The 12,556-nt window shown below is 34.3% G+C and overlaps 1 protein-coding gene across 1 annotated transcript in view; it reads right to left on the bottom strand.

Annotated features, from left to right (window-relative positions):
* LOC128156682 (uncharacterized) overlaps positions 1 to 9,646 on the bottom strand; it is a 54,888-nt gene extending 45,242 nt beyond the window's left edge. The window contains exons 1-12 of the mRNA XM_052818907.1: positions 9,398 to 9,646; positions 7,191 to 7,331; positions 4,604 to 4,837; positions 4,060 to 4,119; positions 3,304 to 3,392; positions 3,077 to 3,169; positions 2,746 to 2,838; positions 2,379 to 2,499; positions 2,188 to 2,257; positions 1,735 to 1,948; positions 1,379 to 1,484; positions 1,111 to 1,262 (exon numbers count right to left, since the gene is read on the bottom strand). Of these exons, the coding sequence (XP_052674867.1) occupies positions 1,111 to 1,262; positions 1,379 to 1,484; positions 1,735 to 1,948; positions 2,188 to 2,257; positions 2,379 to 2,499; positions 2,746 to 2,838; positions 3,077 to 3,169; positions 3,304 to 3,392; positions 4,060 to 4,119; positions 4,604 to 4,837; positions 7,191 to 7,331; positions 9,398 to 9,520 (1,496 nt within the window). The 5' untranslated portion in view covers positions 9,521 to 9,646. The remainder of the gene's footprint in view (positions 1 to 1,110; positions 1,263 to 1,378; positions 1,485 to 1,734; positions 1,949 to 2,187; positions 2,258 to 2,378; positions 2,500 to 2,745; positions 2,839 to 3,076; positions 3,170 to 3,303; positions 3,393 to 4,059; positions 4,120 to 4,603; positions 4,838 to 7,190; positions 7,332 to 9,397) is intronic.
* Between the last annotated feature and the right edge of the window lie 2,910 nt (positions 9,647 to 12,556).

Raw genomic sequence — 12,556 nt, 5'->3', positions numbered from 1 at the left:
AGTGAAATAGCAAGGGAGGACAGTGATTTCAGTGGCATGGAGCAGACAGAATGTAAAACTGTGTGTCATCACGCAAACAGAGTCAATTCTGGAGAGGGTTAGTCAAATCTCTCAAAATGTCTCTACATTACTCTCTAAGATCTTGTTATTTTTCAGCTAGAATGGCTTTTTTTCAGGCTAAATTAGAGTTACATTTAGTATGTCTACTGAATGCTTGGCAGTAAAACACAAAGTGATGCCAAGATAAAGGGAGGTAAATCTGTGCAGTGTTGGATTTGGACAGAGTAGCGGGCCTTACCTGGAGAGGTTAGCATCCAGTCTTGTATGTAAAAACAGATAACAGTGTTAATACCATTACAAACCAATGACATTGTCAGAATCAAATTCCCCATCACAATATGAGAGAAAAAGTACACACATGCTATATAAGATCAGAAAAAAACTTTACAACAATATATATACATGTTTTTATTATACTAAATTACAAATCTCTCTGTTAATATGCTGTTAATATTCAGACTCAAGGGGATATAAATAACAGAAGCGGGCCCAATGAGTAAAAATTATCTTTGTTGGGAAAAAGTAGGTCTTTTAAATACTCCATTAATGAACATTATGATATGCTGTTAATATTCAGACTCAAGGGGATCTAAATAACAGAAGCGGGCCCAATGAGTAAAAATTATCTTTGTTGGAAAAAAGTAGGTCTTTTAAATACTCCATTAATGAACATTTATGAAATGGAAAAGTTCTGTACATATGCAGGATAATATACAATGTACCAGTATATATTGGGAGATATGTACAGTAAGTTCATTTGGGTTATTTTGGTATACATTTGTATTATACAAGTCACAGCAAGTTTGACTGGCTTACGTCCCATCTACCATTACGAGTCAGGACAAATACACATAAAACTTACTTACTAACCTACGATTTCTGAAAAAAGGAACTTGTATATTCTCTTTACGTCCATAACATAAATCAAAGTTCAAGATTAAACGATAAAGTTATACTATTGTTACATAATGATTTAAGTAAAAATAAACAGTTAACTGATCATTGTATACTTGAGCTGTCTCATTTCTGGGGTAAGAAACCAACACTCACTTTAGTTTAAGATTGAGGATGGCCATTTGATCTGTTGCTATGGCGATGCTCTTAGCGGCGCTGGAGTAATGACAGGCCTGAAGGTCACCTCGGATCTTGTGACCCTTGGGTCTCACTGTCAGCAGACAATTGTGATCCAAAATGTCCCACACCTAAAAGAGACAATGCGGCATGTTTACATACTAGCAATGCATGGAATGGAGATAAACAAAAATTATGCTCACCTTAATAAGACTATCCAGGTAAAATCAGAGTTCAATATACTCACCTTTATACATTTATCTGTAGATAAACTGAACACACGGTTCTCATCATTGGCAATAAACAAGTAAAATATTGGAGCATTGTGTCCTCGAAGCATGGCAGTGGGTTTACTGAAATAGAGCAATCGGAACATTAGTACTATGATACAGACTGTTCGGAACATTAATTAGTGCTCCTCCTATTTCAGTGTTAATATATAATAACAATTTTTTTGCGTTCACATTTTCTGTGTATGATCTCTATTAGGAATGAAAGTTCTACATTTTTAACAGTATCAACTGAATCTTTTGGCAATACTAGTCCTACAAGAATCAAAATCTATAACATTGTACACGGTAACCCTTAACAGCGTTGACTTACTCCGAGACGTATGGATTCCACAGACGAACGATTCGGTCCATCCCGCCAGTGACGATGATGTTCTTGTCTTTAGAGAAGTCAAAACACTTGACCCCCTTGTAGACGTAGAATACTTTCTGATCAGCGTCCAGCCTCACTCTGGCGTTGGTTTTCTTGGCCTTTTCTGCATTGGAGTTCCCTCCCTGGTCCACTCGGGTGCTTCCTGATGTACAACCTGTAGAGAAAATTGACAGATCTATGGGAGTTGCGTTCCAGATGAAGTTTAAAAAAAATTGAATAAACTACATAGTTGTGAAGACTGCATTCCATTTTCAATGAAAATTTATAAATGTCACTATATTCACTAAACTGACACATTCCAAACTTATACACAAACGATCCTATACACAAAAACACAGTAACTTTAGTTATACTCATTTATATATACATGTATGTACTTATATATGTACTTACCTATAACTAACGCTGTTTCTTGATGATTTGAACAGGATATAACTTGACCGATTTCATGGTAATACTTCAACTGGAATAAAAAGTCACATGTTATATATAACCAATCCTTCGCAAACACAGTGACATTTTAGCAGTCTCCATATGACATCACATGGTAACTTTTTTTGATGATGATAACTTAAAGTTCTGACCTGTTGAACCCAGTCCCTGTGGACTTTCCATCGGATGAACTGGATTTTGGATTTGGATATAGCATCTGACAAACTGATCTCTGCTATAAACCCTTCTTTACTGGGGAGTTTGTTCCACGTTCTGTATTAAAATGTCAAACTTAGCTGTTTTGAAAAAGTTCCATTTTTATTAAGATTAAATGTACATGTGGTTTATTACCATAGATTACATTTGTTTGTTAAAATTTTATTTATTAATAAAAGTTTATCAGTGCGTGAGTATATACATGTACTTCACTTTAGTGTGTACCAAAGAGAATTTTTATTAAATATAATTTTCATTTCAAAAGTGTGCATTACTGAAAAGATTTACCACATAAATACAGACCTGAGACATTCTCCCACTGAGTTTATGACTAGTATGTTGATACATCCATCACTGTCTCCATATAGAATCAAACACTCATCTGATCCAGTGGCACTAGAAAGACAGGGAACATATAAATGTTTACATATATAAATGTACCATACTTATTGAAATCAATAGTTACAAAACAACTCTCAAAAATTCTCTCTAGATCTCTTGAACCAATAAGAAAACACAATAGCCAAATAATGAAAAAAAAATGATTTTAAAAATGGAGACCAATTAATGGTTTTTGAGGCAAAACTCATTTAGCAAGAGTTATCTCCCTTTAATGAGTTAAATGGAGACTCACCAATAGTCCAGTTTCAATGGCACTGTCTCTAAACTGCTGATCTGACAATACGGTTTATAAGAGGAGGCATCAAAGAACTGAATTTCCCGGTCCCTGCAATATCATCAAAAGGACAGTTTTTTATGTTGCCACCGTAACAATGGTGAACAATCACACACCATCAGAAAGTGGTGAAGACTGATAACAATATGATCTAGTTTCATTGTTTTGACATAATGTGTCCTTACCCTGTTCCTACAAGCACCTTCTTCCACTGTGCCATGATGACAAAGTCTGTGATCCATTTGGTTTTCTGTTTGTTTTTGGCCTCAGTGTTCTAATAAGATCAATTATAAGTACCGTACTTGATTCATAACTTCAAAATAATATGTCAACTCATAGACTGAAGCTGGAATTTGTGTTGTTTTCAAATTTTGTTGATTTTTGATTTTAAATGGATATAATTATGTGTTGCTAAATTTTAGATTTGTTTGAAAACTAATCATACATAACATGTAATGCTATGTACATTTCATTTGGGATGAAAGTTTACTGTAATCAAGAAATGTTATCAACAAAATTAACAAACAAAAAAATCCCCAACAAATCTATTTCTCATCCTCTTTCTTCTCAAATATATCATGCTTAACAAGTAAAACAGTTGTTTTACTTGAAAGAAAATTACAATATTTTTACATTTACATCCAGGCAAAAAAAATGATTTCTGCAAGTCACTGTGAACAAAATATCAAGAAATACTGCTTTTGTTTCTGGCAAACGTATGCATTCACTCAAAGCTAGCTTCTATCAAACCATTACCTGCTCCTGAAAAAATTTCTTTGCATTCTGTATAATAAATGTATAAATAATTCCTTATACTTTTTTTGTAACTTTCTTTTATACCAGTAACTGAATCCAATTTGATTATTATTTTGGGGGGATTTTGTAGCTTACCACAACATGTTTAGTTTCTTTGAATTATTTTTGTAATTTCAATAACTTACCACAACATATTTAGTTTCCTTGAGTTCAACATTAGCTCCCCAGAAAGTCACCATACCGTCCTAAAAATATTTTTTAAAGAACATAAAAGAGTGACCTAATAATGACCAAATAATTACCACAGGTACAAGTTATTACTGTAACACTAGTAACCATTTATCAGTCTGATTTCATGAAAGGAATTCTAGCACAACATCATTTTTTGCATTAGCTACAGATCTGCAGCTATTTTTGCATAAATATTGACAAATGTAATTGAGGAATTATTTTGAATTTAACATATTTTATTCCATTTACCCTCTAGTCCTTAGAGTATATCTAACAAATTTAAAGTACGGTAAATACACAATTCTCATTGGACACTGATACATGCAATTTAAACATATTCTTTTCATGATTTTTAAACTAGAAAATATATTTATCGTGTATTTATAATTTTTTTGTTTTTTAAGATTTTTTGGTTCTTTAATTAGTCCCTTATTTCTTTACTATGCAGATTGATACACATGTTAAACACCTGTTAATTCACAAGGTCTACAATTTTACCTGACTACAAGCTATGAAGGTTCCATCTTGAGTGTCTGTGATTTTCAGGATGGGGTTTTTATGCTGCGGGTTTTGGATCTTGGCAGGTAGGTGGAAGCTGACTTCCTTGGACCGTAGATACGAGTCTTCTTTTTCCGCGTATTCCAGCTGCATGTAGGTGCAAAACTCGTCCCATGAAATCACGCCCTCCGACGACCAGTCGATCTTCATAAACAACGAGTCTATCTGGTTCTCCTGTTATAACATCGCAACAAAAAGTTAGCAACGGAATACATAGTCAGACAAATAGATCTTTATTATCATATTCTCTACCGAGTCAGCATTGTTTTAATCTAAAGTTTGAATTATTTATATTCAATTTGGTGTATCAAAATTTTTTTACATGAAAGCAAACCGTGACAAAATAAAGCTAGAGGCAAGTGATCATGGTGATAAAATGTAAATGAAGAGTGCGATGTACTCAAAGACATTACCGGTAAATAAAGTAAGGCAATATGGCTCGAAGAAAAATTGGTTTTAATAATGGTTGTTTTCATAATAATGAAAAAAGACAATCGAGTTATCAGAGCATCATGACAGAAAGTACTGGTATCTTCTTTGATAATGGAAAAAGGGTCTTATAATTTTAATTAATTTTAAGCTAAAACCACACATAAATTAATAAATCCTCTGAAAATGTCTTTCATTGTATCTCTGAAATACTAATATGGTGTATATTCATGTTGTACCATTTAGATCTATCCAAATGTTAGCAGCATTGCCTAGCTGTGTTTGTGTGTGCCCCCCCCCCCCCTCCCCTGTGTAGGACCCCCCTTTTTGTATGTGTGTGTGTATATATGTAAATACTTATGCTGTTTCTTAATATAATTATATTTGTTATACTTTCATGTTAAATACTGAAATCTGATTGGTTAAGACGCAGTTCATAATCCTTTCTATTACCCTCAGCGTTAGCAACGCACTTAGCAACGGGTAACATAAAAAAATGTTACATGCGCGAAAATTATGCGCGTGCAGTTCGCTGTAGAATTCACGTTATTCCTACATAAAAGAAGTGAAATTTTCCTAAAAATTAAGACATTCAGTATAACAAAATAAACAGTGCCTGTTTGGGAGGATAACAGTTGAAATTGACACCCCGAGAAAACCATTGTCAACCGACGCGAAACAGGCACTATTTATATAGTGTTGCATGTATGTATAATTGTATGTTCTGAAATAATCCTCATATGAGGGAAATAAAGTTTGAGTGAATGAATGAACTTACAAGGAGACAATTATTAACAAGCCTATGTTTTTTCTACATGGTGTACAGTAAAAATGTGGGACAACAAGCATATATGCTATAATTAATTCTGGCACCTATTACCGTAATAATAAGTCCATCTACTGAGTGCCTGACTGAGGTGAGAACAAAACTACAACACATCTGCCATTAAATTAAAATATTTCTTAGAGATGATCAAGTCAGTCTGAAGGAATCCAACATTATTTTTTCACTTTTTTAATGGTCCATTGCATTCAGTAACTTGACAACCACAACTGCTGAGTTTGGCCTCACAAATGACCTATTTTCATTTATTAAATAATTTTTAAAACCTTGGCATCACATTTCCTTTCAGGCATCAGTCTTGGAATTTGGAAAGAATTACATTATTTTACTTGAACTTGTCGTATAAAATCAAGATAAATTTACTACTGTAATATTATTATACCTTAAATTAACAGTTTTCTATCAAATTGTGTACGTCAAAATGATTTGTTACAAAAATTGTGTAAAATGCTTCTAAATTAACTAAAACCTATCAAAACACAAAACACTTCTATATAAAATAAAATAATTAAAACACATTAGTAATATCACATTGACTACAAAAGCTCTGAGAAATGTAAGCTAAATGTTCTACTACGTAGTGAATCTGACTGTATAGATAACTTACAAGCAACACCGTCGAGATTCCAGGAATGCGCTAATATCATTTTAACACAATATGTAGATATCAGTAAGATAGATCAGTATATCAACAGTTAAGTTGTCATTTTTAATTATGAATTATTGAATAATCAAGGTTAAAACGTTTTTGTAATTAAAGATGTTGACCTATAACTACAAGCATTTGAAAGCTTCTCTCTTCCTAGAACATAATTTTTTTTCTTAAACTTATTTTTTGTTCCATTTGTGGCCCTGCATGACCCCAATTGCTAACCTTAGCTAGATGATCAAGGAAAGATTATACTAGTAAAGAAATTAACATGAAATGTATGATTTAAATTACTATAAGCTAAAACAAAAATTAAATAGCAAATTATCTTCTCAACTTTTATCTTTATATAATTAATGTATACATGTTTATAAATCATTAAAATGCATGAAGTACTTAGTTGATCAACTAAATCAAATGCTCATCAAAGTAAGATATATGCCAATAGTTGTCATTTATAACATCAAGAACTCACACACCCTCAAAAGTGGGAATTTGATTTAAAATCCACGAAATTTCTCCCCACAAATATCCAGGAAACTGTAAAACCTGGCTATCTACGAGTCGTTCTGTTCATTCTACTGGTTCTGACAGGAGTAGCCTACCTTGTTCCCCTTGATGTACAGCCTCTGTTTGAGTAGCGCCTTAAATTCCTCCAGATCCAGTTGTCCCGATTGGTTGGCATCAGCCTCTGCAAACGCCTGCTTCAGCTGCTCCAACGTCTCGATGTTGATCTGTTCTTCTATCTACAAATTAAAGATGAAAACCAATCAAAATGTTGTCCTATAGAAAACAATGATGCGGTGAGTGACCATTAAACTGCAATTCATAAAAAAGTTGCTGTCTTTTTGGATGCAGTGGAATCTTATTCTATTTAAGCATCATTAAAACTTTTGTCTGTACTGCAACCATCATATTGACCTGCAATACAACACTATGACATTTTACAATGACTTAAAACTAACACCAGGAACTCCTTTATATACCTCTGCTGTACTACTAAATGCATCATCCTCTTCCTCAATGTGTAGAAAGGTCAAAGTAAAAACATCTTTGGCTTCACACAGAGGAGAATTAAGATTTTTAATACGATTTCCAACACTGTCTGGAGAACAAATTGGAGAAAATGTCGGATTCTGGAAATCCAATGATGAAGCCCCAGCAAAGTCATTTTCCGCCATCATCAGATAATTTAAACATTCACCCTTCTAGTTATGCATTACTCCATCTAATTATTATCAACTCCATACACAATTTATCGCCAATAATTACAGATAAAACGCTTACACTTTACCTGTTTTCGTAACTTATTCATCTCTCCCGGTCAGGTTCAGCTCAGGTTTTACAGGGGTAAACAGGTTATATATCATAAACACTGCATCTCTCCCAAACTGTTCAAGCCCCCGAAGAAGAGTGACTCCATACTTGTCATAAGAGGTCATAAATACAACCAAAAATTGATCTTAAAATTAAGAGAGTCCCTGCTCAAGATTAAATGTAGAGAAATTATTATCATTATGGAAGTGGGTCTGTTTTAATGGATTGTCAAGAGCCCTTAGCAACACGACACCATGTTGTAGCCACTGCTGCAGTCAATTGGCCTGTGCCATAAATTGCTTTTCCAATCTTACAAATGAAGCATATAATAAAGTACAGGCAAGAAATGACGAGTTCAATAGAAACCAGTCGACCTCTCTTCATTGATTTTAGAAATGACAGGAAGTGCCAATTTTGCCTCTAACAGGAATTACACCACTCAGGATGTCAGGTGAGAGATCAATCAAAAAAAAAAAATGTAAGTTGTCTCTCTTTTTTAAACGCATGTCTTAAAAAGCTAAAATGTTAAAAGAAATAATCTTATATCATGGAATATGTACCGGTATTCTTTGAAATTTTACAATTTATTAAACTTTGAATTTATTTTTAAATATATAACTACATGTAGTTTTATTGGGTTTTCCACATAATAAGAAACTTGAATCTTATTTTTGAAACTCCCTCATCTTTACATACTGTTATTATGAAACAAAACGGTACATCAGTATATGTACAGGTACCTTAATTTTGCCATAAATAGACCAGTGTAAGTGTTACCTTGGTAACCAATATCACTAGCTGCAGATTTGTAACTCTATCTACAGGAGCTCTGCAGGTTGATATGAGGCATGTCAGCTACAAGTTGTACATCTCTTCTTTTAGAAGCAATAATGGTGTTGTAGCATAAAACATCACTATTGCTTCTAAATGGAGAGATGTAAAAATAATTTCCTGTAAGATCTTTATCTGTAACTTTCAAAGCACGTCACAAGACACCTTCATGTACTGTAAAAATGTTTATTTACGCGTTGAAAAAATTTACACTAGTTACGTGGTAAGCGTAAAACTGCATAAAATAACCCCCCCCCCCCCCTCCCCTCCGCGTTTGGTAAAAAAAACAAATCTCAAAACTTTAGTGTGGTGAATCACGCATCCGTGTAAGTAATACCCATGCATATCATTTGAAATTGACCATAAAAAATGCGTACTTAATCACCAATGTAAATAACCACTTTAAGAGTACCAGTTCATTCAGTAATTTCTCATATTATGAACACAATACAGACTAACAGTTAATTTGTTCCTCTAGGATGGAACATATACAACACAACAACTATGTGGGTGGTGAACTCCACCCCCCACAACCCTCGGTGCTTCCACAAGTAAGAACCTCTTTCAATTAAAGTTCCTACACTCAAACAGTCAAAGAGTAAATGCCATATGTGAGCGTCTACCTAGCCGCTGGTTTATAACACAGCCCCCACCCACGCCTTACCCAGCCCTTCAGGGTAGTGTTCTCCTCCTGTGGGTCATATGGCTCTACGAACCGACTGTCCCTCCTCTGGGGGAAGACCATGGGTCGGACCAGGTCCTTGTAGTGAATGGGCTTCCAGTCCATGGCTTCAGTTTGGCTGCAGTCTCAGACTGTTTGACAAACTTCAGCTTTCTTTCGTAAAACATCAGGTGCCGGAATGTTCTTCATCAAAACCCAAGGGGACTGGTTTCTATGACTTACTTATTTAATTATTAATCTGATTAACGAAGCCTTGTACAATCAAAGACCTGTAACTCAGCAGTGGATGAATAAATCATAAGGAGTCTGCATAAGGAGTCACACTGATGATGCCTGTTAACAATGTATCTAGACTTCTGTCAGCATCTTAATGAAGGAGGAATTACGAATAACAATACAATACAATTTTAAATAATTTGTCTGTGTTGTAATATCCCTTGGCCAGCCATCTGACCGGGAGTAACCATGCATGGTCCATTGGACTGATTACACTAATTATACCTGATGATTGAATGACTACAGATAAGAGGGGTATAATGGTGACAGTTATTGCTGACTGCCGGGTGTAGCTAGACTGATTAATAAGTCTGAGTGTGGTGGCGGGATGCAATGATTCTCAGCCAGTATGAAGGGAATAGATGTGATGAGGAGTTTCTACATCAACAACAAATAATGCACACAGAAAGGTATCATATATTCTATGATAGATAATACCTTTGTAATCTAAATATTCATAAATTTTATTACTTCTTTTTTGTAAAACTGAGGATCAATGAATTGGGGACTTGGGAGGTGGGGGTTGGTGGGTAGGGGGTGGTCAATATGATGGAACTATTAATTACTCTATATTGTCTTTAACAACCATATCTTATTAGATTTTGATAAAGCTACTGGAATATTGAATTTTCGTTTCATTTCTCTAGTACCCCATCTACAGTTTTATAGTAAATTCAGTTGAAAGAAATGTCATAATTTACAAGTGAACTGTGAATTTTTCTCATTCAATAAAATTTCTTAATTATGTTACAGAATTCTAATGAGTTTTCTTTAATTCAACAGTAAATTTTCTTCTCGATTCAATGATTAATTCTGTGGCAGACCAAAACAGAAATCCAAGGACCTTGGGAGATGAAAAGCTATATTCAATGGTACCAAAATGTATGTATTATCAACCTACATAAATGCAAGGATAAGAAGAATTTCTCTTGATTTGGTCTTTAAATTGAATAATGGTTTATCCCAAATTATTCAATAAATTTAGCATGCAATTATTATAAGACTATCTCAAATTAATCAACTCAAAATCAAAAAATAAAAATTGAAAATGTTAATTTCATGCAAACATCTAAATTATAATAACCTGCAAAGTGCACTTAAAACAAATGCTAAAAAACTGTACTCATCTTACATGAGTTTTTGTATTTTTCTTTTTTTTAATTCTTTAATACCGTTGGTTCTCAACAAATGAATGAATTCATCTACATAGCTGTAAAATGATATACAGGGCACAAATCATCAGTTTTACATGTCATTTTCAAAAAGGGGTAAAAATCACAGAAATAATTATTGCTTGTCTTGTGTCAACGATCAATTCATATTAGATAGTAATATTATTTTACTATTTAGTATTATGACAATAATTAATAAAGATTTGATAAATTATCACTTTGTAATATAGAACTTCCAATATTTTATTGAATTTGTTTCATGCTAACTACAATGTTTACTTTTAACTAAGTCATTAACAGTTTTTTCACCGGTCCCTCAAGACCGGAAGTCAACAGTTGCTACAACAATCGCCATTTTTACAATTGACCTACATTTACCATTCGGTAGCACATTAATAAAACTTTCACAGCTAAGTTCATTTGAGAGCATTTAAATGCACTTTCCCTATTCCTACACTTAAAAAAGTTTAAATCATATACCATTTAAACAGAAATCATGCTTATGTATCGCTTTTTGTAATAACAGTAAACTCGTGTTGACATGGTCATCTCAAAACCCCTAAAGTTCAAGATACACAAAACACGTAAACTTCCGAATTACCTTATTTTTCAGCTGCTGTGACACGGACCCCTGGATGTTTCCTGGCCGTTTGATGGATTCTAACTCCAAAATACCATCCACTGCCCCCAGAGTCAAGCGTCGGGGCTGTTTGGCCGCCTCTATAAAAGAGGTATCCTCTTTCGGTGGTTCCCATTGTTTCCTCGATCCCCCCGCTTGGGTGGTGGGTCTTTGTGGTTTGTCTGAGAGTAACCCTGAAGTGGCTGCGGTCGCCGGCCTTTGGCCATTGTCAAGTACACTGATAGAATAACAGTGGAGGTTAGCTGAGGCTGAGCTGGGACGGATGAGTTTCTTCCGACCCCTGTGGGAGCTCGTCACAGGACGGCTCGGTGGCATTATCAGAATTAATTTGTTGAGAAATCCCTCTGACAGACTCTCGATCAGACCGTCTTCACTCTCGCTGATATAAACTCCACTATCAAACAACGGCGTCCATGGATTTTGATTGTACTTCCGTTGTTTTACTTCCGTCGGATCTCTGAAGAACACGTGATAAATTAGTTATATAGAGCGAATTTTAAAACGACGGGGATTTAACGTGCTATGAGAAGAGTAATATAACCGCAATAATGTAATTTCTCCGATATTTTTATCCTACATTTTCTGGAGCAAAAAAAAAAGGCGAGGTCTATACATTATCGCAGCTCTGAGTGTCTATATATAAATACATGAAGATTGTTTTGAATGTTTGAACATGTTGAACCTCATCTGACAAACCTTGGAGATCTGCCCATAACATACAGCTTTACTGCTTTAATCTATCATAAGACGCCATTACAAATAAACACCCCCGCAGTTCATGATCATTGTGACATCACTCTAAAATTTACATTGTGACGTAATATAAAAAAAACACCCCCGCGTTAATGTCGTCACATTGAGCTTATTTAGTATTTGTCCCCTTGTTTAAAACAGTACAAACAAGTAGGAAATGTTCTTATATTCTTCACAATTCGCAAAAAATAAATGAATAAATAAATAAATGATTTACATAGTTATATCATCGGCCTAAATTAAGAAATAATCATTAATTTATTTATCACCTTTACATCACTGGGTCATTGCAAATTGGTT

Source organism: Crassostrea angulata, chromosome 7 (genome assembly GCF_025612915.1).
Source record: "Crassostrea angulata isolate pt1a10 chromosome 7, ASM2561291v2, whole genome shotgun sequence".
Lineage (NCBI taxonomy): Eukaryota > Metazoa > Mollusca > Bivalvia > Ostreida > Ostreidae > Magallana > Magallana angulata.
The sequence above is the reverse complement of the archived record's forward strand: the minus strand, read 5'-3'. Positions and strand labels throughout refer to the sequence as shown.